This window comes from Eptesicus fuscus, chromosome 11 (genome assembly GCF_027574615.1).
Source record: "Eptesicus fuscus isolate TK198812 chromosome 11, DD_ASM_mEF_20220401, whole genome shotgun sequence".
Classification (NCBI taxonomy): Eukaryota; Metazoa; Chordata; class Mammalia; order Chiroptera; family Vespertilionidae; genus Eptesicus; species Eptesicus fuscus.
Window position 1 is genome coordinate 38,308,823 of NC_072483.1, and position 25,755 is coordinate 38,334,577.

The window sequence follows — 25,755 nt, forward strand, 5'->3', positions numbered from 1 at the left end:
TGCCTATTTAATTTCATTTTGTCATAATTTTAAAATAAAGGTGTGACAGCTTCTAGAAATCCCAAAATATTCAAGGGTCGAAATTAGTCTTTTTGCCTGAAACAGGGAAGAAAGCATGAAGAACATTCTGTCATTTTCTTACCTGTTCTTGGTGTGTTTTTACTGCCAACAGGATCTTTTAATACTGTAACTCTCAAACATTTTGGCAACAGTGAACACTATTAATATAAAAGTTTGTTCTTCAGCACATTTGTATTCTTTTTTGGTTATAAGTGTATATTTGTCTATACACACATATTCCAGTTTCAAACTAATATGAATGAGAGTGAACATTAAACTATGTGGTTCTGTAACAAAATCCTGACGTAAACCTAAGTCAGTGATGGCGAACCTACGACACGCGTGTCAGCACTGACACGCGTAGCCATTTCTGATGACACGCGGCCACTGAGGCGGCCACATGCCGAGGATGAAACATTTGCTGCTCCTGAGGATGAAACGTTTGCGAAATAATGTTTTTTTTCCTCAAAGTGACACGCTACCCGAGTTATGCTCAGTTTTTTTGCGAAGTTTGACACACCAAGCTCAAAAGGTTGCCCATCACTGACCTAAGTATTCCCTAATACTACTGCAGGTTATTGTCTGGTTACAGCTATTACGAATAAAGCTAAATATAGTATTTTAAGTCCTTCTTTCAAGGTATATATTTAAGCTAAAGGTTACAAACTGGGTGGGAAGGAAAAGAGTTAACAGATAATTCTTGTTGATGACTTGTGTGAAGCTGCTAGTGTGACTGTTAGATTTTATTACATGACTTTATGATTTTGATATATTCTTAGGAAAGCTAAGATATTTGCTTCAGCCACGCCAGAAGAGGTCAAGTCTCCTTGGGAAGCTACAGGTCAGTCCTGAGGCCTGGGCAGCGGGCAGGTGAGTGCTGTTCCGTGTGGTCCCGAGCGAAGGGCGGGGCCGCCTGGAGAGGGCAGCAGAGGGTTCATGTGGTGTCCTTTCCCGTTCAGTTGTTTGTAAGTTTGTGGGGAGGGGCAGTTGTTTGGCTGGTTTATGTGTAAGTACTTCATTTGGTAAATTATTGGCATCCTATTTTTTTAGCCAGTTTGTTTAACAAGAAACTATACTGGTGAAATGTAGAAAAGACATAGTCATCTCTAACATTTAAAAAATAACCAAACTTTTATTGTTTTTCTATAAATGACTTTGATGATTTTTAGTAATTTTTATGTAAAAACCAGACAGGAAAATTACAAATATCAAAACAAAAGATATCTGGTCCAAATGGTAGGCTCTCTCAATTAAAGAAAATTGTTAAAATTACGTTAGCATCCTTTCTCTTTTAGAACACGTTCCCTTTTTATCCTCATAAGAATGCCTTTTCTATCCTCATAAGTAAGAATGTGAGAAGCATGTGTAATATGAAAAAACCCCACAAACACTTCTAGCTATGACACACACAGAAACTCAGCAGTACATTATTAGGATGACAAATTGTACAAAGCAGCAATTATAGAGAAAAGGCGTTTGGAGATTTCTGTGGTAGCTAGACTTTCCACCTTTTTTTAAATGTTTTGATTTCAGAGAAGGAAAGGAGAGGATAAAGAGAGAGAAACATGATAATCACTGATCAGCTGCCCACAACCCAGGCATGTGCCCTAATCACAGAATCAAACTGTGACCTCCAGGTTCATGGGCTCCCGCAGGTCGGGCTGAGGGGCTTCCCACCCCCCGTGCAAAAATTTCGTGCACCAGGCCTCTAGTATCTAATAATAAAATTGAGCATTGCAATTTAAAGTCAAAGTAAAACTTTATTCTCTAGAGGTTCAGATTTTTTTCACTGTATAAAAAGGCTTTTATAGTAAAACTAGAAAAGAGGTTAGATGTGTTATTTAGCCCATACATTTTAAAGAATTAAAATAGATACTAAGTGGTTTTTGTAGGTAACTAAATTTAAGAAGTTTACCTATCTCCTGTTTTGCTTTGAATAATGTCCAATTAGTATTTACCTTTAAATCATTCAAATGAGATCACTGATAAAATGTAAATAATACAATATAATATAAATAATTTTATTTTTGATGTGTCTCTAGCCATCGATTGATGGCCATTTTCAGAGTCCTATTTGGTGTAAGGACTGCTGAAGGAAGAACAAGGTTTGTCATGGGACTTGTACGCCTCTTTTTGCTGATCCAGTTTTCCATTGCTTCCTTTTCATATGAATAGCCATCTGAAACAAAACAAAACACATACACAAATTATTTGCAATGTAGAAAAAGGAAGTTAGGATCACTAAAATGAGTTGGATATAAAACACTCCATTGCCAAGGTCTTTGTAATATATCACTAGTGCCAAATATTTCTGCCACAGTACACTAATTTCTACCACTTAAGATGCATTAAGATTGCACAAATTACCTTGAACAGTGTCAGTATTTTACTGATTCATTTTTAACACTATAACTGAAAAAGAACGCTGTCAAAATTCAGATGTAGTGGAAAGGAAGAAAAGAGCCAGAGGTTACTGGTACTGAAGATACATAAGAAGAGATATTCTAGAACTAGTCCCACTAAGAACTTGACAGTGAAGGTATGTATGATGCAAAAAAAAATTTCAGATCCACTGGCTAAAATTTGCAATGCCATGTTCTTGCAAAATTCTTTGCCTTGGCACATAAAAAGATTGGAGTTTTTGCTTCACTACACCTTTTTATACTGCTAGCCCTTTCTCTTAAACTGAAAATGTTAGTCCCTTAATTATATGTACAAAGTTACCTATTTGCTTTAATCTACAATGCATACAACTGTTTCAAACGGACGATGCCTACATGTTACTATCAAGAGATCCAGTAGAGTTGTGTAATTGAAAAACTGTTTGAAAATCACTTGAAAAAAACTTCTGATTGTTTACCAACTTGACATATAATTTGGTCCGTTTCCGTCCCTTTTAATCCTTTCAGTTTTCAGATATTTGGTTTTCATGATTGATTTAACTCTATACATTCAAGTGGTTTCTAAGTAAAAACTGTAAAACAAGGTACATTCAGAGGAGTCCTTTCTATGTCCCTTCTCTTATAGGTAACCATATATATTAGTTTTTTTATTATGTTATTTTATTGATTAAGGTATTACATATGTGTCCTTATCTCCTCATTGCCCTCCAACACCCCCCACTCATGCCCTCACCCCCCTGTTGTCTGTGTCCATTGGTTAGGCTTATATGCATGCATACAAGTCCTCTGGTTGAACTCTCCCCTTTACCCCCACCCTCCCCTATCTTCCCTCTGAGATTTGACGGTCTGAAAGATGCTTCTCTGTCTCTGGATCTGTTTTTGTTCATCAGTTTATGTTGTTCATTATTTTCCATAAATGAGTGAGATAATGTGATATTTATCTTTCTCTGACTGGCTTATTTCGCTTAACATAATGCTATCCAGTTCCATCCATGCTGTTTTAAATGGTAAGAATTCCTTCTTTTTTACCACAGCATAGTATTCCATTGTGTAGATATACCACCGTTTTTTAATCCATTAATCTGCTGGTGGGCACATAAGACAGCTTCCAAATCTTAGCTACGGTAAATTGTGCCACTATGAACATAGGGGTGCATATATCCTTTCTGATTGGTGTTTCTAGTTTCTTGGGATATATTCCTAGAAGTGGGATCACTGGGTCAAATGGGAGTTCCATTTTTAGTTTTTTGAGGAAACTCCATACTGTTCTCCATAGTGGCTGCACCAGTCTGCATTCCCACCAGCAGTGCACGAGGGTTCCTTTTTCTCCGCATCCTCGCCAACACTTGTCCTTTGTTGATTTGTTGATGATAGCCATTCTGACAGGTGTGAGATGGTACCGCATTATCGTTTTGATTTGCATCTCTCGGATGATTAGTGACTTTGAGCATGGTTTCATATGTCTCTTGGCCTTCCTTATGTCTTCTTTCGAAAAGTGTCTATTTAGGTCCATTGCCCATTTTTTTATTGGATTGCTTATCTTCCTTTTGTTAAGTTGTATGAGTTCCCTATAAATGTTGGAGATTAAACCCTTATCGGTGATAACATTGGCTAATATGTTCTCCCATGCAGTGGGCCTTCTTGTTGTTTTGTTGATGGTTTCTTTTGCTGTGCAAAAGCTTTTTATTTTGATGTAGTCCCATTTGTTTATTTCTCTTTAGTTTCCGTTGCTCTAGGAGCTGTATCGGTGAAGAAACTGCTTTGGCATATGTCTGAGATTTTGCTGCCTGTGGATTCCTCTAGTATTTTTATGGTTTCCCGTCTTATGTTTATTTTTGTGTATGGTATAAGTTGGTGGTCTAGTTTCATTTTTTTGCATGTATCTGACCAATTTTCCCAAACACCATTTATTGAAGAGACTGTCTTGACTCCATTGTAGGTTCTTGCCTCCTTTGTCAAATATTAATTGAGCATAGTGGTTTGGGTTGATTTCTGGGTTCTCTGTTCTATTCCATTGATCTATATGTCTGTTCTTGTGCCATTACCAGGCAGTTTTGAGAACTTTGTTTTTTAAAAAAATATATTTTATTGATTTTTTACAGAGAGGAAGGGAGAGGGACAGAGAGCTAGAAACATCGATGAGAGAGAAACATCGACCAGCTGCCTCCTGCACACCCCCCACCGGGGATGTGCCCGCAACCAATGTACATGCCCTTGACCAGAATCGAACCTGGGACCCTTCAGTCTGCAGACTGACGCTCTATCCACTGAGCCAAACCGGTTTCGGCAGTTTTGAGAACTTCGTAATACAGCTTGATGACTGGTATTGAGATCCCTCCTACTTTGTTCTTCTTTCTCAGGATTGCTGCAGTTATTCGGGGTCTTTTTTTATTCCAGATGAATTTTTGGAGAGTTTGTTCTAGGTCTTTGAAATATGCCATTGGTATTTTGATGGGGAGTGTTTTGAATCTATAGACTGCTTTGGGTAGTATGGACATTTTAATGATGTTGATTCCATCAGTCCATGAACACGGTATGTTCTTCCATCTGTTTATGTCTTCCTCTATCTCTGTTATCAGTGTCCTGTAGTTTTCCAAGAACAGGTCTTTTACCTCCTTAGTTAAGTTTATTCCTAGGTATCTTAATTTTTTTGGTGCAATGGTAAATGGGATTGTTTTTTTAGTCTCTCTGTAAGTTCACTTTTGGTATATAGAAATGCCATAGATTTCTTGGCATTAATTTAGTATCCTGCTACATTGCTGAATTCATTCATTAAGTCTAATAATTTTTTATGGAGTCTTTAGGGTTTTCTATGTACAGTATCATGTCATCTGCGAATAAGGACAGTTTTACTTCTTCTTTTCCAATTTGGATGCCTTTTATTTCTTCTTCTTGTCTGATTGCAATGGCTAGTACTTCCAGTACTATGTTGAACAGGAGTGGTGAGAGTGGGCATCCCTGTCTTGTTCGTGTTCTTAGGGGAAATGGTTTTAGTTTTTGTCCATTGAGTATGATGTTGGCTGTGGGTTTGTCATAGAAGGCTTTTATTATGTTGAGGTATGATCCTTCTATTCCCACCTTGCTGAGAGTTTTTATCAAGAAAGGGTGTTGGCTTTTGTCAAATGCTTTTTTTGCATCAATTGATATGACTATGTGATTTTTACCTCTCAATTTGTTTATGTGATGTATCACGTTTATTGATCTGCAGATATCGTACGATCCTTGCATCCCCGGGATAAATCCCACTTGGTCATGATGTATGATCTTTCTAATGTAATGCTGAATCTGATTTGCTAGAATTTTGTTGAAGATTTTAACATCTATGTTCATTGAGGATATTGGCCTGTAATTCTCTTTCATTGTGTTGTCTTTATCTGGTTTTGGTATTAGGGTGATGCTGGCTTCATAGAATGAGCTTGGAAGTGTTCCTTCCTCTAGAATTTTCTGGAATAGTCTGAGGAGGATAGGTTTTAGTTCTTCCTTGAATGTCTGGTAAAACTCCCCTGTGAAGTCGTCTGGCCCCGGGCTTTTTGCTGGAAGATTTTTGATGACTGTTTCAATTTCTTCCATTGTTATCGGCCTATTGAGATTTTTTAGATTCTTCCTGATTAAGTTTATTTAAGGTTGCATTTTTCTAGGAATATGTCCATTTCCTCCAGGTTGTCTAGTTTGTTGGAATAGAGTTGTATGTATATTAGTTTTTTTTTGAAATTATAAGCAAGTATACTAGGTGTACTGGTTAATAATGCAGATTTTGTAATCAAAGAAAACACAGTAATTTCAAGAGAAACATCAAAAGTGCTTTATTCAAAGTAATGTCCATTGCTAGCTACACATTTCCCCCATCTTTCAGGTAATTTGTGGATACTGTCCCAATAGAACTTTCTTGTTTTGAAGTAAACCATTCAGAGACCCAATTTTCCACTTCTTCGTACGTTTTGAAGTGCTGCTCAGAAAGTGCATGTGCCGTTGATCAGAACAAGTGGTAATCTGAAGGAGCAAGGTCTGGTGAATACAGCCGGTGGTTAATACTTCCCAAACAAGATCTTTTAACATGTCTTTAACTGGTTTTGAAGTGCATGATGGTGAATCATCATGAAGCAAAATTACTTTGCCGTGTCTTCTGGCCCATTCTGGTCATTTTACGATCAAAGTGTGGTTCAAATTGATTATTTGTTGTCGGTAGCGATCAGTGTTAACAGTTTCACCTGGTTTTAGAAGCTCATAATACACCACACCTTCCTAATCCCACCAAATGCAGAGCATTGTCTTCTTTCCAAAGCAATTTAGCCTTGCAGTCAATGTTGATGGTTGTCCTGGATCAACCCTTGATTTTGCACATTTGGGATTCTCAAAATAAATCCACTTTTCATCGCCAGTCACAATTCGATGCAAAAAAGACTTCCTTTCATGCCATTGAAGCAACATTTTACTGATGACTTTTCAGTTTTCCATTTGTCTTTCGTTCAGTTGATTTGGCACCCATTTTCCTTTAAAATCCTTCCCATTGCTTGTAAATGATCGGAAATTGTTTGCTGAGCAACATTTAATCTTTCTGCAAGTTGTTTTTGAGTTTGACACGCGTCTTCATCCAATAATGCTTGTAATTGTTGGTCTTCAAACTTTTTCGGTTAACCTGGATGTTCTTTGTCTTACACATCGAAATCATCACTTTTAAAGCATTTAAACCAGTGTTCACAAGTATCTTGAGAAGGAGCATGTTCACCATAAGCTTCCCAAAGTATACAGTAACTTTCAGCAGCACTTTTCTTCAAAATAATGAACTAAAACTTCCCACAAATGCTCTTTTTTTGGCACGGAATTCAACATTTTTAGGCGTAAAAATATCTATGATGTTAACGCCTTCAGAAAATTTGACATAAGAAGTTTTGAGACTTGCTGTCAATACAACAAAATAGCATACATATCAAATCGCATATGTATCAACATATGTGTAACTCCACCTATTGAAAAAAATCCGCATTATTACACTTTAACCAAATGTCTGTGAAGCGTTTTCCTGTGCCTCATCTCATTTGATCCTCACAGAAGTCCTGGAGTAGGTAGATAGGAGACTTGGTGGAATCCTACTTTCTTTTCATTAGCCGGAAAACGGAGATTTAGAAAGTTTAGAAACTTGACCCGACTGAAAAGAAATGGTGGACCTTGATAATGACTTCAGATTTTTTCACTGTACAGAATATAGTCAAGCACTGCTGCAGTTAAACATTTTACTCTTTGTTCTACCTGCGTGTTCTACAATAATAATCTGCTTTGTGTTGATATTTACTGCTGTGTTTCTGACAATTACCTGAAAGAGAAGTTGGGGTGCTTCACTGGGCTGGAAAAAGTTTAGCTAAATCAGAAAGCAGGTCTCATTAAGCAAGTTTATTCTATATATATAAAAGGCTAAGTTGACTCATGCATGTGCAATACATATAAAGCTCTCGCTGGTGCCAATCACATGCGTGTTTCGATCTGTCATTGTCTATCGTGAATTTGGTTGACACTTCTATTATAGAGAAAGGGTGAATAGTGATATTAAAATATTCCAATTAATTTCCTTTCACTGTGCACGAATCCATGCACCGGGACGCTAGTGTTAAAGAGGCAGGAGTTATCTTTTATTCACTCTCATTCCTGAAGGAAAAGCTTTTCACCATTGATTATGATGTTAGTTGTGGGCTTATCTTACATGGTCTTTTTTTAAAAATATTTTTTTATTGATTTTAGAGATGGAGAAGGAGAGAGAGAGATGGAACCATCAATGATGAGAATCACTGACTGGCTGCCTCCTTTATATTGAGGATCAAGCCTGCAACCTGGGCATGTGCCCTTACCAGAAATAGAATCATGACCTCCTGGTTCATAGGTCAAGACTCAACAATTGAGCAACCATGGCCGGGCCTACATGGTCTTTATTATGTTGAGGTATGTTCCCTCTCCTACCAACTTTGTTGAGAGTTTCAATCATAAATGGATGTTACATTTTGGCAAATGCTTTTTCTATATCTATTGAGATAATTACACAATATTTATCCTTAATTTTGTTAATGTGTTATATCACATTGATTTATGAGTGTTAAAATATCCTGGTGTCCCTGGAACAAATTTCACTTGATCATGGTGTATGATCCTTTTATTGCTTTGAATTTGGTTTGCTAGTATTTTGAGAACTTTTCCATATATGTTCATCAGAAATATTGGCATATTTTCTTTTCTTGTAGTGTCTTTGTCTGGGTCATGCTGGTGATATAAAATGAATTTGGATAAGTTCCTTCCCTCTTCTGTTTTATGAAAGTTTGAGAAGGATTAGTATTAATTCTTCTTTAAATTATTTTTTAATACCTATGGAATATTAACACTCCATCTATTTTTCACTTATTTCTTTCAGATTTTGAGTTCAGGTTATCAAGGAATTTACCTGCATTTTCTTCTAGACATTGTACAGTTTCATTTTTATGTTTATATATCTGATCCATTTGGAATTAATTTTAGATGTACAATATAGGGAGGTAAAGCTATTTTTATCCTTTTCCATACGACTATTCAGTGGTAAGAATAGCACTTATTTAAATTATTTTTCCCACTGATTTAAAATGACATTTTTATCATTCACTGAGTTTCCAAATGCACTTGGATCAATTTCTGGATTCTTAAAAATTATTTTCCATTGGTCTGTCTATTCATGTGCCAGTTGCACAGTGTGTTATTTATAGTGGTTTTATAACATGTCCTCACATCTGGAAGTGCCAGTGACCGTCCTCTTAGTTGTGTGTTCTTTCCATTGGAACCTCATAATCACCTTCTGAATCTCCAGGGAGAAACCAAATAGTCTTCTTGACTATCACCATGTTATGTTTTATAGTTTTGTTGTGTCTGGTAAATTCTGCATATTTATGTCTAGAGTTTTGTTATACCTTTGTGTTTACACACATGAAAGTTATTTATTCCTCTTTCATTTAACTTGTTAAATGCTGATTAGCCCTATTAACCTACAGTCTCAGCTCCAAACCCATTTCTGTTTTGCCAGCTGGCTCCTTGTTAGATCCTAGACAGGACTCTCTAAAGGAAGACAGACACAGGGTGAAGGCTCCTCTCAGCACTGTGCCTGGCCATGACCATTCACCTGGCAGGAGTAGTCAGTACACTCTTCAGATTTATTTGCTTGCTTCATTGTTGGCACTGCCCAAATTTGTCTTATCTTTCCTCCTTTAGAGAAACTAGTGTCAGCTGGGTAGCTAGCTCCCCCTTCGTTGAGGCCCTGATAACCTCAACTTCTTCTTTGTTCCCTAAGTCCTAGAAATGGTAGATGCTTTCTGCAGATACTGTTACTGCCTTTTGCTTCTGTTGAAGATATAATTCACAGACTTGTGCAACCATCACCACAATCCAATTTCAGAATATTTTCATCACTCCATAAAGAAACCTTGCAGCCATTAACAGTCACTCTCCCTTACCTTGGCAACCACTATTTTGTCTTTGTAGCTATAAACAGAATCACACAATATGTGGTCTTTGGCATCTTTCACTTAGCATAATAATGTTTCTAAGGTTCATCCATGTAACATCTATATGTATTTTTTCCTTTTTTATGGCTGATTAATATTCCATTGAATGAATGTACCACATTTTATTTATTCATCCAATAATGGGACATTTGAGTTATTTCCACTTTTTGGCTATTACCAGTAAGACTACTATGAACGTTCATGTACAACCTTTTATGGCAACATATATTTTTAATTCTCTTGGATATATAGCTAGGAATACAATTGGTGGATCACATGGTAAAGTGTGTTTGAGGAACTGAACTGTTTGCAACAGCAGCTCCACCATTTGAAAACTTCTCACCAGCATTATTTCTTCATATCCTTAATACATTATTTTCCTTTTTTTAATTCTAGTCATCCTAGTGGATATGAAGTGGGATCTCACTGTGGTTTTGATTTTCATTTCTCTAATGATATTGTCTTTTCTAGTGCTTATTGGCCATTTATATACCTCCTGTGGAGAAAAGTCTTCTAATCTCTTGCCTATTTTTAATTGGGTTATTTGTCTTACTGTTGAGTTGTTGTAAGACCAATTTAATAAGGCAAATAAACAGCAGATTCTTGAATAATGTCATTCTGTTTAAAATCCTTTAGTTATAATGTTGATGAGATGGTGTAGGAACTTAATTCTTGTTTATGTTTATATCAATTAGCCTATGGTAAAATTGGATTTGTTATGTTATTTTATTTGAAGACAGAACATATTAGCAACATTAAGTGAGGACTTACATTTTTTAAAAAAGATACGTTTTTAATGATTTCAGGGAGAGAGAGAGAAACATCAGTGATGAAAAAGAATCATTGATCAGTTGCCTCCTGCACACCCCACACTGAAGATCAAGCATGCAACCTGGGCATATGCCCTGGCCAGGAATCAAATGTGACCTCCTGGTTCATAGGTCAGACCAATCATTGAGCCACACCCCGGCTGGACTTATATAAAAAGCTAAGAAATACTTATAATGTGTGTTAAATGAGCTAATTCACTTGCCACTAGGCTAGATAAATCTGGTAATAGCATGTTTTTAACCTTCCAGATGAAAAGGGCACAGGTTTATTATTAATGTTAGTTATATTCTATCATGATGACATAATACTGTTTGTGTTGTTTCTGATGGTGGTGCTTGTTGCTTAAATATGGTTTTGAATGTCAAAGTTTGAGATATTACTTGGATCTATTTTGGATGGAGAGGTATGATCAGGTCTATCACTGTGATTTCTCCTGATGCCAGCTGCAGTTTTTGAGTCTGGGACTGCACAGCTAGTAATGGTTGTCTTCAGAATTATATAGTATCCTCCTGTATCTTTGTAAATTTGGGGCATGTCTTAATTCTACTTTTGCAGACAAGTATGTAACCCCCTCTTTAGTTGTCTCATTTTTGCCTACCCTCTTATTTCTAACCTTTCTGAATCCTTTAGTTTGGGTTTAGCTTTGTTAGCAGAAATACCAGTATGTTTGTTAATAGTGCTATCATTCTTTTTTTATATTTCACCATAGAAAGGAGCTGATTTTATCTATGTTGATGCTTAGGAGGTTTGTATTTTTTTAATTTACTGATTATGTTTACCCTAATATCTTTTAAAAAGAAGACACTAAGAACATTAGTATATACTGGTTTCTTACTATAATATTCAAATTAGCTAGTAATCTTTTTCTCTCCCTCAGCAACGAAATTTCAAACAGGCTTTTGTTTAGTTAGCTTATTTAGTTTTTCATAGGTATATTATATCTATAGTGTGAAAGCATATTATCATCATATCATATTTTGTTGCCTTTAAGTGAATAATTTTTCCTTGCCTGCTTGTGAGTTGTCAGGTAGCAATGAATAAAATGTCAACTCCTTCACTCTAGGAAGGTACAGGTTATGTACTACCCTAACATTTAATATCAACTTTCCATTGTATCAGAAAGAGCAATACCCTGAAATAATCAACAGTTTTTACTGGTGGATCTACATTCTAGTTTTATATATTGTAAGGTTTGAAACAGTTCTACTAAAGTTCATCTCAAAGCAGCAAGAGGGGTTATCAGAGATACAAAGAGCTTTTCATCTATAAATTAAAAAGCAATGAGACATTATTATAACTAAAAATAAATAATTGGTACTCCTGGTTTCTTTTAAAAATCATACCTGAAATTTATTGCAACTAGAGTTAGCTTATTTGAAATCAAATGTGTCACCAGGGGGAAAACTGGCAATTTTGAAAAGAAATATATAGTGTACATTACATTCAGTATTAACTAGGTTTGTTTATTTTCACTACCTTTTAAAGTTTTCCTCCAAACAGTACCATCTGATTCTTACTATAAACCAACATCTTTAACAGGCAGTTCTAGCACAAGATCTAGTAAGCTCCATTCACAAAATTTTATTTCAAAAATCAGTTTAATATACTCTGATGAATGGGTTCTGGTAAAATACCTGTTATTTATAAGATACTTTCATTATACTACACTTAGAAATGGTAACTAGAAGAAGCATCTTTTTACATGGATTTGAAGCTTCCAGGTTCAAAAGGCTTCACCCTAGTGAAAGGTTCAAGTGAGAAATGGCCTGGACTCTGAATACTATCTCTGTTCAAGAAAAAAAGCTTGTCAGCCCACCTGTGGTCCTGGGAAATGTACAAAGCAAGCCCTACACTCTCTTCCCTTGCTGGAATTCCACAGGTACTATTCCACTTAAGTCAAAGGAGCACAAGCACAGGCAGACAAACGTCAAAAAAAATGAAAATAACCTGGGTATTTCCAAACAAATGAAACTAAGAAACCGTATACTATGAAAAAAATATTTAATACTCATGCAGCCACTGTTTCTCTAAGTTAGACTGCCCCAGAGCACTGTTGCCTACATTTGATCTGCAAACAACCTTATGAAGGAATTGAGTAACTTCCCAAGGTCACACTAATAGGGAATGACAGAGCTGGGGTGTAAACTCAAGCAGTCTATGCCCTTAGTCTACATGCCAAGCCAGATTTCCTGAAATAATGCAGCCAATGAGAATGTTAAATAGCATTAAGACAATCAGAATAGATGGCTGGTAGGTAGGTCTGAGAACTTTATTACCTATAAAGTCTAAAGATATGAGGTATAGAGAATGAGAGTGGCTGACAGTTTTCCTGAACTGATAAAAAGGCATGAAATTGCATTGAAGAAGCACGGTGCACCCTGAACAAGAGAAAAACACAGGTTATGTACGACAGGAAAGGCAGTTACACTAGCCATAGTTTACCCTAATGTTTAATATCAATACATATCCAGGAAAAACTAAACTGGTATTGTACTTGCACTGCAAAACCAAGCAAGAGAATGTGTTCTCTATACATAATTGAAATAAAACTTTAGAGAAAAAGCAAAGTGGTTAGACAGGTTTTTAATAGTGTGAACACTGATTTTTCTATTCCTCACTTCACCCCCAAATTAATAAAAATGTCAAGATTTTCTTAATGACTTAAAATGTATCTGAAGTCTAAATGGGCAAAGCCAATTTTTAATAAGTGTACCTATACATACTATGAGGAGTTTTTCTTATAGAATTACGTGGAGAACGATGCCTTTCAACAGAGTAAAGGTTAATTTGTAGCACATTCATACCATAAAATACTGTCCTGTAGTTGAGAATTAAGTAGTTCTGACCATATACTGTTAAGGAATATTATCTGATTCATCAAATAAGAGGAATTTTTCAAAAGTATGTATCATATCCCATATGTTAGAGATCAAATTATAAATGGATAGAAGGATAAACCCAGAGTATAGAAGGGTCTCCCCATTTCCAAAATACATATTTCTGTATGATTCTTCAATGCTATTTTCATAATTTAAAAGGATGAAGGAATACAAATACTGTAAGAATGTTGAAATACAGGCAGAAACAGGTCTTGGAAATTTTTCTGAGGCAATTAATTTAATAAAGTGTATGCCTTCCAATAAAGGACACATGATAATTCAGGAAAGGAAAAGGAGAAGGGAACTAGAAGAAAGCACAGTAAACTGGAAACATGTTGGAAGGAATTATTCCGAATGTATCAATCACAATATAAAGAAATCAGTTCAATTCTATTAAAAATGAGGATTGAGTATTTTTAAAATTAAAGCTAATTCAGCTTATGTTTCCCACAGGAAGGCTAAAAAGACTCAGGATTATGCTAGGTGAAAAAAGTTTGTCCCAAACGGTTATTTACTGTATGATTTCGATTCCATTCATACAACTCTTTAAAATGGAGGTGAGAAGAGAGCACGCAGGTAATTGCTGTAGATAGAAAAAGGCAACAGAAGTGGTGGGATCCTTGTGGGTTTGGAACTGTTTGTCCTGACTGATGGTTGATGCTCAAACCCCCAACTGGAGAACACTGTGTAGAACTTAACACACGTAAAACTAGGCAAAGTGTACAAGATACCTCTGTTAGATCTGTATGTGAATCTGTAATTGTTTCAATAAAAAAATTAAATGGGTGGCACCACAAAAGTTGAAAGACACAAGCAACTTACAATTCTGGTGAAAAGATTCAACCACTCTGAATAACTGAATGTTATATCTGTTCCTATGAGTATACCCAATAGAAATATATATATGCCAAAACTATGAATAAAGGTTCAGGGCAACAGTGACTATCAGTAGTAGAATGGACAAATAAATTAGTATATTCACACATGAGAATTAACAAATTACTGCTTTGTGCAACAGGGACAAATCACCCAAACATGATGCTTAATAAATGTTCTGATTAACCTATAATGTTAAAATAGACAACAGACAAATCAGGGTATTGATTACTCTTGGTGAAAAATTGTTCATGATGTATACTTATGTTTGAGACACAATACATTAAATGATGCCAATGAGACTATTTTAAGTTGATTAAAAAATTGCAGACCTCCAAGAAGAGAGAACATTCACAAGTCTAATTTGATGAACTAACCTATTAAAAGCTAGATTTGAGTTCATAATAACCTGGTTTAACCTTTTGCACTCGGATGTTGAGTGTGACTCGACAAGGTTAGCATCGGTAGCAGCTCTTTTATACTCTTTGAATGTATCAATAATTTGAAATATAAAAAAATCCAAATAAATAAGTTTGTATGAAAAGAAACTCCAGTTTTTTATTCTACTGCAGTGCTTTGTAAAATCTGGGGTATTTAAAAAAATTAAATCCCGAGTAGAATAAAGGAATCGAGAAAAAAGCAAGCGAGTGCAAAGGGTTAAAACTCTCCTACAAGTCTAATTTGATGAACTAACCTATTAAAAGCTAGATTTGAATTCATAACAATCTGATTTGAAACTCAATATCATGATGATTAAAAGCTAGATTTGAATTCATAACAATCTGGTTTGAAACTCTAGATCATGATGATTTCACTGATAAGTCTTATCAAACATTTAAGGGAAAAATAATAGTAATACTATACAAACACTTACCAATTCACTTTACGAGGCCAGAATTACCTTCATACCAAATCAGACATTACAAGAAAACTACAGCAAATATTACATCAAATCCAGCATATCTAAAGAGGGTAGCACAAACCCTAAAGGTTACACACACACACAAAATTCTACAAAATAGATCCAGAGACACAGAAAGATGGAACAGACTGAAGAATTTCAGAGGGAAGGTGGGGAGTGATTAACTGGAGAACTTATATGCATAGCCCATGGACACAGACAATAGAGCAGTGTAGGGCGGGTGTGGGGTAGAGGTGGTCAATGGGAAACAAAGGAGACATCTGTAATACTTTCAACAAAAGTTGCTTGTGGTTCTATACACTAATAATAAAAAACTATAGAGGAAATCCAATTTACAAAAGCACAAATAAAAGTAAAGACATTCCACATTCGTGGATTTGAAGACTTAACAGTTAAAATTCCCATGCTACCCAAAGCAATTACAATCCTAATGACTTCTTTACAGAAATAGAAAAATACATACTAAAAAATATAGATTTTCAAGGGATCCTGAATAGTCAATCTTGGAAAAGGAAAACAAAGTTGGACACTCACATTTCCAAAGTTACTACAAATTGACAGTAATGGTGTGGTATGGCATAAAGACAGACATGTATACCAATAGAATAGACAGTGCAGAAATAAGCCTTCACATAGTCTAATGTTTTCAACAAGGGTGTTCACACACTCTTGAGCACGCTTGCCCTTTCCTCCTCTATTCTCCTCCCAACTCCCCCACTCTCTCTCTGGAGCATGCACACACCTTTCCTCCTGTTCTTCCCTCAGGGGTGTTCTCTCTGCTTTCTTTCTCCTAAGCTTCAAGGGTCTTTCTTTTGTCTCTGTAACTTGTTTCCTGCACCCACACAGCCCAGCTGGTTCACTTCTACCTCTGTGACTTTCTAACTAATTGCATTAGAGTTCTTGACTCTGAATTCTTTCTTAGCCCAACTCAAGGATAGAGGTCTAATTCCACCATTAACCATTTTGTACATAGAAAACGTTAAAGATTCCATCAAAAGACTATAGTAAAATTGCAGAATATAAAATCAATGTACAAAAAAATCTGTTGCATTTCTATATACTAACAATGAAATAATGGTAAAAGAAATGAAGAAAATCCCCTTTGCAACTGCAACAAAAAGGATAAAATACCTAAGTTTATTTGTTAAAGAAAGTAAAGGATCTATACACAGAAAACTACAGGACACTGTTGAAAGAAATTGAAGATACAAAAAAATGTATGGATATTCCAGGTTCATAGATTGGAAGAATTAACATAGTTAAAATGCCCATATTACTTAAAGCAATATACAGACATAATGCAATTCCCATCAAAATCCCAATGACACTTTTCAAAGAAATAGGAAAAAAACAAAACAAAAAAACCCATGTCATTTATATGGAACCCCAAATAGCCAAAGCAATACTGAGAAAAAAAAAAGAAAAAAAACACAAAGCCATAATAATCAAAACAGCATGGTACTGGCAGAAAAATAAGACCCATAGATGAATAAAATAGGATAGAGAGCACAGAAATAAATCCATAATATATGAGCAACTAATTTTCAACAAAGGAGCCAAAAACATACAATAGAGAAAGGAAAGTCTCTTCAATAAATGGTGGTGGGAAAATTAAAAAACCACATACAATAGAATGAAACTAGAATGCTATCTGACACCATACACAAAAATTAACTCAAAATTGATTAAAGATTTAAAACATAGGCACTAAACTTATGGACCTTGGTCTCACAGGGGTTTTTGTGAACTTAACCTTAAATGCAAGGGAAGTAAAAGCAAAAATAAATGAACAGACTACCTCAAAATAAAGGCTTCTAAGGAAACTTTTTTAAAATAAAAGCTTCTACACAGCAAAAGAAAACAACAAAAGGGCAACCAACAAAATGGGGGAATATGTTTGCAAATATACTTCCAAGATATACAAAGAACTCATACAAGTCAACAACAAAAAAACAAGCCAATTGAAAAATGAAGAGGACCAGAACAGGCACTTGTCCCAAAAAGTCATACAAATGGCCAACAGATATATGAAAAGATGCTCACCCTCACTAGCTATTAAAATAAATGCAAACCCAACCACAATGATATACCACCTAACACCTGTTAAAATGGCTATTATCAATAAGACAAGAAATAACAAGTGTTGGAAAGGATGTGGAGAAAAGAGAAGCTTTGTACATTCTGATGGGAATATAAATTGGTGTAGCCTCTATGAAAAACAGTATGAAGGCTCCTCAAAAACAAAAATAAAAAACTAAGAACAACCATATGACCCAACAATCCCTCTTCTAAGTATCTACCCCAAAATTTTGAAAACACTTATTTATAAAAGATATACATACCACTATGTTCACAGCAGCATTCTTCACAATAGCCACGTCATAAAAACAATTTGTCTTTTGACAGATGACTGGATAAAAAAGACATCACATACACACACTACTCAACCATAAAAAGTAATAAATGGATATTGAGAGTATCATGCTAAGTGAAATATGTCAGATGGAAAAGAACAAGAATCCCTCTGCAAAGATTGCATCCATATGATTCCACTCATATGTGGGATATAAAACAGAAAGCAATGAACAAACAAAACAGAACAAAAACTTATAGACAAAGATAACAGTGGCAGGTAGCAGAGGGAAAAGGGTAGAGGGAAGATGAATAGGGTAAAGGTTGCCAAATATATGGTGATGGAAGAAGATTAGACTCTGGGTGGTGAACACACAGTGCAATACAGATGTTGTATTATAGAACTACACCTGAAACTTAACTAAGTTATACCCAAATACAATTTTTAAAAAAATGATGAGGTAAAGATACTAGGTAAAAAGAAAAGAAAAATTTATTGCCTAACAATATAAGGAATGTATTTCTAAACAATCATTAAACTCACCAAAAGAGTTATAAAATTCAATAACAAAACTGGAAAAACAGGTACACTTAACTATATTGCTATTAGCACTGTAAACTTTTTATGGATAGAAAAATCTAATGACAAATTTAACAAAAACTATCAAGACTGTTCTTTTTCATGTTCATAAAGTATTCTTTGATTGGCTAATTCTGCTTTGGGGCACACATGTCATGAAAATACCCCTAAATAATGGTAACAGCAGAAAGAAAGGTGTACCAAGATGTGCAGCGCTATTTACAATATAAAGATTTGTGGACTCATACATACACCAAATAGAAGAGTCAAACAAAATGTAGCATAGAGTCATAATGGAATAAAGTTATTAAAACTGAAAATTATGTAGACTAAGTCAATACTCAAATATAATGTTTTATACAAAAATTTAAAACAATATAATATGGACTCACTGATTACAACTATGTCATGTATGTATGTCTGTTTATTGGTAGATTAGAAATTAACATGGAATGATGCAGCTTTATAATTAAATTCTTATTTTGTAAGGTTGTTTAAATCATGATAGACAAACTAAACATAATAGCTCTGAACAGTCTATCCTAAAAAAAAAAAAAACCACAAAATTTTAACTTTACATTCTAGTAACTACACATTTCCCAAGTTTAAGTAAAGCTTGTAAAACTTACTCCCTTTGTCTCTCATCCAAATCTACAACATCCAGGAGAAACCAAGATGGCGGCATAGGTTAAACACCTAACCTACAGCCGGGCACAACAATTTCAAAAATACAACTAAAAGTCAAAACGGACATCATCCAGAACCACAGGAAAGCTGGCGGACCGAAATGCCCACAACTAGAAGGAAAGAGAAAACCACAAGGATAATCAGAGGAGCCGCAAATCTACAACATCCAACTTTATTCATTAAGAAATATACAATGTTTTTCCTAGAAATATATAACCTTCCAAGACTAAATCATGAAGAACTGGAAAATCTAAACAGACTGATCAGCAGTGAGGGAACTGAAATAATCATCAAAAACCTCCCCAAAAAACAAAAGTCCACGACCAAATGGCTTCATCAATGAATTTTACCAAAAAAATTGAAGAAGAGGCAATACTTTCTAATATATTTTATGAGGCCAAAACCTGGCAAGGATAACACACACATAAAAAGGAAACTCCAGACCAATATCTCTGATGAATACAAATGCAAAAATCCTAAACAAAATACTAGTAAATCGAGTACAACAATACATCATGACAAAGTGGGGTTCATTCCAGGGGCACAAGTTTGGTTCAACATACGCAAATCAATAAATGTAATATACATTAACAAAAGAAAGGATAAAAATCATGGGATATCAATAGACACAGAAAATGTATTTGATAAGATACATCCATTTATGATTAAAACACTCATTAAAACAGGAATAGGAGGAAAGTACCTCAGCATAATAAAGGCCATATATGATAAACCCTCAGCTAATATCATACTCAATGGTGAAAAACTGAAAGCTTTTCCTCTAAGATCAGGAACAAGACAAAGATGTCCACTCTCACCACTCTAATTCAACATAGCTCTACAATCTCTAGCCAGAGCTATAAGGCAAAAGAAATAAAAGGCATCCAATAGGGAAGGAAGAAGTAAAACTGTCACTTTTTGTGGATGACATGACTCCGTATATAGAAAACCCTAAAGACGCCACCAAGAAACTATTAGAATAATAAACAAAGACAATCAAGTTGCAGGATACAAAAATCCATTGCTATCCTGTACACTAACAACAAAACTTAAGAAAAAAAAAAAAAAGAAAAATAATTCTTTTTGCAATTGCAACCAAAAGAATAAAATACCTAGGAGTAAACTTAAAGAATGTGAAAGACCTATATACTACAAAACATTATTAAAAGAGATTGAAAAAGACATAACAAAATGGAAAAATATCCCATGTTCATGCATTGGAAGAATCATCATAGTTAAAATGTCTAAAGCAATATAGAGATTTAATGCAATCCCCATCAAAATCCCAATGTCATTTTTAAAAGAACTAGGACAAGAAATTATCAGATTTTATGGAACCACAAAGGACCCCGAATAGCCAAAGCAATCCTGAGAAAAAAGAATGAAGCTGGAGGTATCACATTACCTGACTTCAAATTATACAACAGAGCTATGATAATCAAAGCAGCATGTTACTGGCAGAGAAACAGACATACAGAATAGAGAGCCCAGATATAAAAACCACATGTACTAGTATATGGGCAGAAAATTTTCGACAAAGGAGCCAGAAGCACACATTGGAGTAAAGAGTCTCTTCAATAAATGATGCTGGCAAAATTGGAAAGCCACATGGAAAAGAATGAAACTGGATTACAGTTTGTCCCCATGTACAAAAATTAATTCAAAATGGATCAAAGACCTAAATGTAAAACCTGAAACAATAAATTACATAGGCCCTGGCTGGCTTTGCTCAGCGGATAGAGTGTCGGCCTGTGGACTGAAGGGTCCCTGGTTCGATTCCGGTCAAGGGCACATGCCCAGGTTGCGGGCTCGATCCCCAGTGGGGGGAGTGCAGAAGGCAGCCGATCAATGATTCTCTCTCATCATTGATGTTTCTATCTCTCTCCCCTCTCCTTTCCTCTCTGAAATCAATAAAAATATTAAAAATAAATAAGTTACATAGAAAATACAGGCACTAAACTTATGGACCTTGGTCATAGAGAACATTTAATGAACTTAACCTGAAAGGTAAGGGAAGTAAAGGCAAAAATAAATGAATGGGACTATATCAAACCAAAAAGCTTCTGCACAGCATAAGAAACTAACAACAAAACAGAGGCAGCCAACCAAATGGGAAATGATAGTAGGAAACAGTGGCTCCGACAAAGGTTTAATTTCCAAAATATATAATGAACCCATAAAACTCAACACCAAACACAAACAACCCAATCAAAAAATAACAAAAGACCTGAACAGACACCTCTCCCAAAAAGACATACAAACAGCCAACAGATACATGAAACGATGTTCAACCTCACTAGCAATGAGCAGAGGTGGGGAGCCTTTTTTCTGCCAAGGACCATGTAGATATTTATAACATCATTAGTAGCCCATCGCGCGATATTGCACGCAGTAGGCCGCCCGCCGCTTCTGCAGGAGCCGGCGGGAACCACAGCGCACTGCTGGGAGCCGCACAGCTTCCACGGGAGCCGTGCGACTTCTGCGGGAGGCGGAAGCGAGCCGCTGGCGCCCACGGGAGCCGGGAGGGACCCGCGCCAATTCCACAGGAGGCGGGAGGGAGCCGCACTGCTTCCACGGGAGGCGGGTCCGCCGTCTCCTCTCCAGGCCTGCGCACAGCCACGGAGGCTGCGGGCCGGCCCACCTGTCTCTGTCCGTGTCCGCTCCAGCTCTGGGGGGCCGGCCCGAGCCGGGGCACAGCGGCTCACTGGCTCCGTCTCTGTCTCTGCTCCGGGCCTCACCTGCGCGCGCAACCTCCTCCTGTCCAGTCATGACCCGTTATGGCGTCCCAGCCTAATTTGCATATTTCCTCTTTATCTATATAGATTCTTGGGCCACACGAAATTATCAACTTGAAAATTAGCCTGCTATATTTGGTCAAACTTTTCATTAACTCACCCTTAATGCCTTGGCAGGGCCAGACCCAATGATTTTGCACTATTTGGCTTTGGGCCGGATGTTACCCTGAATTAGGGAAATACAAATCAAAACTACAATAAGGTACCACCTCATGCCTGTTAGAATGGCTATTATCAACAAGACAAATAGTAACAAGTGTTGGAGCGACTGTGGAGAAAGAAAACCCTCATTCACTGCTGGTGGGAATGTAAACTGATACAGCCACTATAGAAAAACAGTCTGGTGATTCCTCAAAAAACTAAGAATAGGACTACCATAGGATCCAGCAATGCCTCTTCTGGGTATCTACCCAAAAACCTTGAAATCATGTATTTGCAAAGATATATGCACCCCTATGCTCATTGTAGCATTATGCATGGTGGCCAAGACATGGAAACAACCAAAGTGTCCTGCGATAGAGGATTAGAATACTACTCAGGCATAAGAAAGGATGGACCTTGAGAATATTATGCTAAGTGAAATATGTGAGTCAGAAAAAGCTAAGAACCATGATTTCACTCATACGTGGGATAGAAAACTGAAATTCATGGACACAAACAGCAGTGTGGTAGTTGCCAGAGGGAAGGGGGTGAAGGATGAAGAGGACTTAATATATGGTGACGGGAGAAGATTTGACTTGGGTGGTGGGCACACAATGCAATATACAAATCTTATAACACAGAAACCCGCACCTGAAACCTCTATGATCATATTAACCAATGTCACCCCAATAAATTAAAAAATATACAATATTCAATAATTTACCTCTGATATAATGAGTTTAAAAAACACACACAAAAAAACTACTTCCACGAAACAGAAGAGGAATTTTGAAATTTATCCACATTTATAAAACTTATGTGAACTGTCTACATTATTTATTCACTTAGCACACAGTATGCTCTGAAATTTAGAAGAGTATCACACATACCTGAAGCGATGACAGGATCCTGCATAAGCTCCCTAGTGATAGGACATATAAATTCATCAGGAATTTCAGAAGAAAGGGTTTTCACCTTTGTCCTGAGCTCTTCGATTTTCCTCAGAACTTTACTGCGCAGCCCTAGAGATTCTAAAAAGAAATTTACTATGTTAGGACTGGAGAACTCCTGGTAACCTTTATGCAAATCTTTAACAAATAGAGGAAGATTTTATGTTACAAGTAAAAACCTTCAGACACTGTTTACCACATTGAACTGTTTTCTTTATAAATCCTTTCATGAATTTTTATAGTATATTGTGTGGTTAATATAAATCAGCAATAGACTATTTATTCTAAGCAATCTTAGATTCTGAAAGTTCCTCTAGAATTTTAGATTGCTGAACAATAATATACGACACAAAATCAGAAAAGGTTTGTTATTAGTGATTAGACAAAAAAATTCCTAAAAATAAATTTTAAAGATGGTCAGCATAATAATGTAAACAACAGTATGATGATTGCCAGAGGAAAGGGGGATATGGGGAAATAGAAGGGGTAAGGGGAATAAATAGAGATGGAAAGACACTTGAGTCCGGCTGGTGTGGCTCAGTGTTTGAGCATTGACCCATGAATCAGGAGGTCATAGTTCGATTCCAGGTCAGAGCACTTGCCGAAGTTTCGGGCTCCATCCCCAGTAGGGGGCGTGCACAAGGCAGCAGATCAATGATCTCTCTCATCATTGATGTTTCTCTCTCTCCCTTCCTCTCTGAAATCAATAAAAACATATTTTTTAAAAAAGGGAGACTTGACTTGAGGTGGTAAATACACAATACAATATACAGATGACGTGTTGTGGAACTATATACCTAAAACCTATATATTATTATTAAACGGTCACCCCAATAAATTCAATAAAACATCCCATCTTATGTTTTTAAACTTTATGAAACTGGATATATTATTTGCTAATTCTCATATGAAACGCAATCACAAAGTTCATCTGTTTGTCTAAGACTGTACACGCGTTTCATTCATTTGTATTTCTACTTTTACCTTAAGTTTTAAAATTCTTAATTTTTAATTTCAGGAAGTTTAGTGTTACTAGCTGTTTACATGTTTAGAACAAGGTAACAGAACTACTTTAGGTGGAGGTGTTTGGGGTGCTGTGGATGGAAGAAAAGAATTACATTTCAGAATGCCCCATAGTTCCCATGAAAAGCGTATCAACTTGCTTTCTGTTTGTGTTTATACACACCTTAGGTCTGTTTCCAGATAAGTAAAAAGATAATGCCTTCCTCTTGGGCTGGTTTGTTAGCAATCCCCTTAGAGGATTGGCAGGGGTGGGTGGGTAAGGACTTAAGGTTTCTCAGCTGTGACACAAACATACTACATTGGCCCCACAAGGCGTAGGGGAAGAGGGGAACCAATCTGAACGTGAAGCTATGCTGCCTGCTGTGCCGTAAGCTGTTTAAATCCATTTGGACTCCCTGACCACATCAAAGGAAGTGTGGCAAGCCAACTTAGCAGCTGCCTGCCTCTTAGGGACTGCCCACTGCACACTGAGATTCCTACGTAATTTACGGAACCAAACTGAGGATTTGTTAAACAATTTTTTAAAAGCACCACAGCAGGTATACAATTAGATAGTAGTCATCTCATTTAAAGGGATAATTATACAACATCTAATAAGAAGATATAAAAACATTTAACATTCTGAAAAATATATTTCCCGTTCTGTCAAAAATATTATACATTGGCTAATATTTAGAAACTTATGTAATATTTGTAATAGAGACTATAGAAAGCCTCTTCAAAATATCCCAGATAAGAAAAAGTTAAATTGTGTGTAATCCTTGTCCAATTTTAATGTCATTTTAAAAAAGGAAGCAGTTACCAAGTCAAATCCAAAGAACTTAACCAGAAAATAATCCCCTTTTGTGACTGGGAGTTGGGAGTAAGTGTTGTTAAACTGAAGTGCTCAGAAAGGAAGTGCCCTTACCAGCTAAGATGGGCAATATCTGACTATACAGGCATACCTTCAACATACTGTGGGTTCAGTTCCAGACCAACGCATAATCTTTTTGCTGGCAGAGGGTCTTGCCTTCAATTTGTAGAAAAAACAAACAATGCAATAAAGCAAGGTGCAGCCCTGGCCGGTTTGGCTCAGTGGATAGAGCGTTGGCCTGCGGACTGACGGGTCCCAGGTTCGATTCCGGTCAGAGGCACATGCCCGCGTTGTGGGCTCTATCCCCAATAGGGGGCTTGCAGGAGGCAGCCAATCAGTGATTCTCTCTCATCATTGATGTATCTATCTCTCTCTCCCTCTCCCTTCCCCTTTGAAATCAATAAAAATTTATTTAAAAAAAAAAGCAAGGTGCAACAAAACAAAGCACAATAAAATGAGGTATGCCTGTATATACTATAACCCTGAAAAGGCATCTAGTTCTGAATAAGACGACAAGTTAAAAGGCCACCAACTCCTGTATCCTCATCCCCAACCCTTACTTACCCCTGGAAATGTTACATAATAAAGAATGATAAAGTCTAGCCCTAACCAGTTTGGCTCAGTGGATAGAGCGTCGGCCTACGGACTGAAAGGTCCCAGGTTTGCTTCCGGTCAAGTACATGTACCTTGGTTGTGGGCACATCCCCAGTGGAGGGTGTGCAGGAGGCAGCTGATCGATGTGTCTCTCTCATCAATGTTTCTGACTCTCTATCCTTCCCCCTTCCTCTCTGTAAAAAATCAATAAAATATATATTTTTAAAAAGAATGATAAAGTCTAGACACAACCATCAAACATAGAAAACAAAACTTAGGAAACCCGTGAGGAAACAGAG

The 25,755-nt window shown here is 36.4% G+C and overlaps 1 protein-coding gene across 5 annotated transcripts in view; it reads right to left on the reverse strand.

Moving 5' to 3' along the window:
• Positions 1-1,259: 1,259 nt before the first annotated feature.
• BAZ2B (bromodomain adjacent to zinc finger domain 2B) overlaps positions 1,260-25,755 on the reverse strand; it is a 306,755-nt gene continuing 282,259 nt past the window's right edge. For 4 of the 5 annotated variants that reach the window (XM_028141153.2, XM_028141179.2, XM_054722923.1 and 1 more), the window contains 2 exons: positions 22,927-23,067; positions 1,260-2,239 (listed from right to left, as the gene is read on the reverse strand). In XM_028141153.2, the coding sequence (XP_027996954.2) occupies positions 2,082-2,239; positions 22,927-23,067 (299 nt within the window). In that variant the 3' untranslated portion in view covers positions 1,260-2,081. The remainder of the gene's footprint in view (positions 2,240-22,926; positions 23,068-25,755) is intronic. The other variant, XM_054722924.1, reaches the window with a different exon arrangement.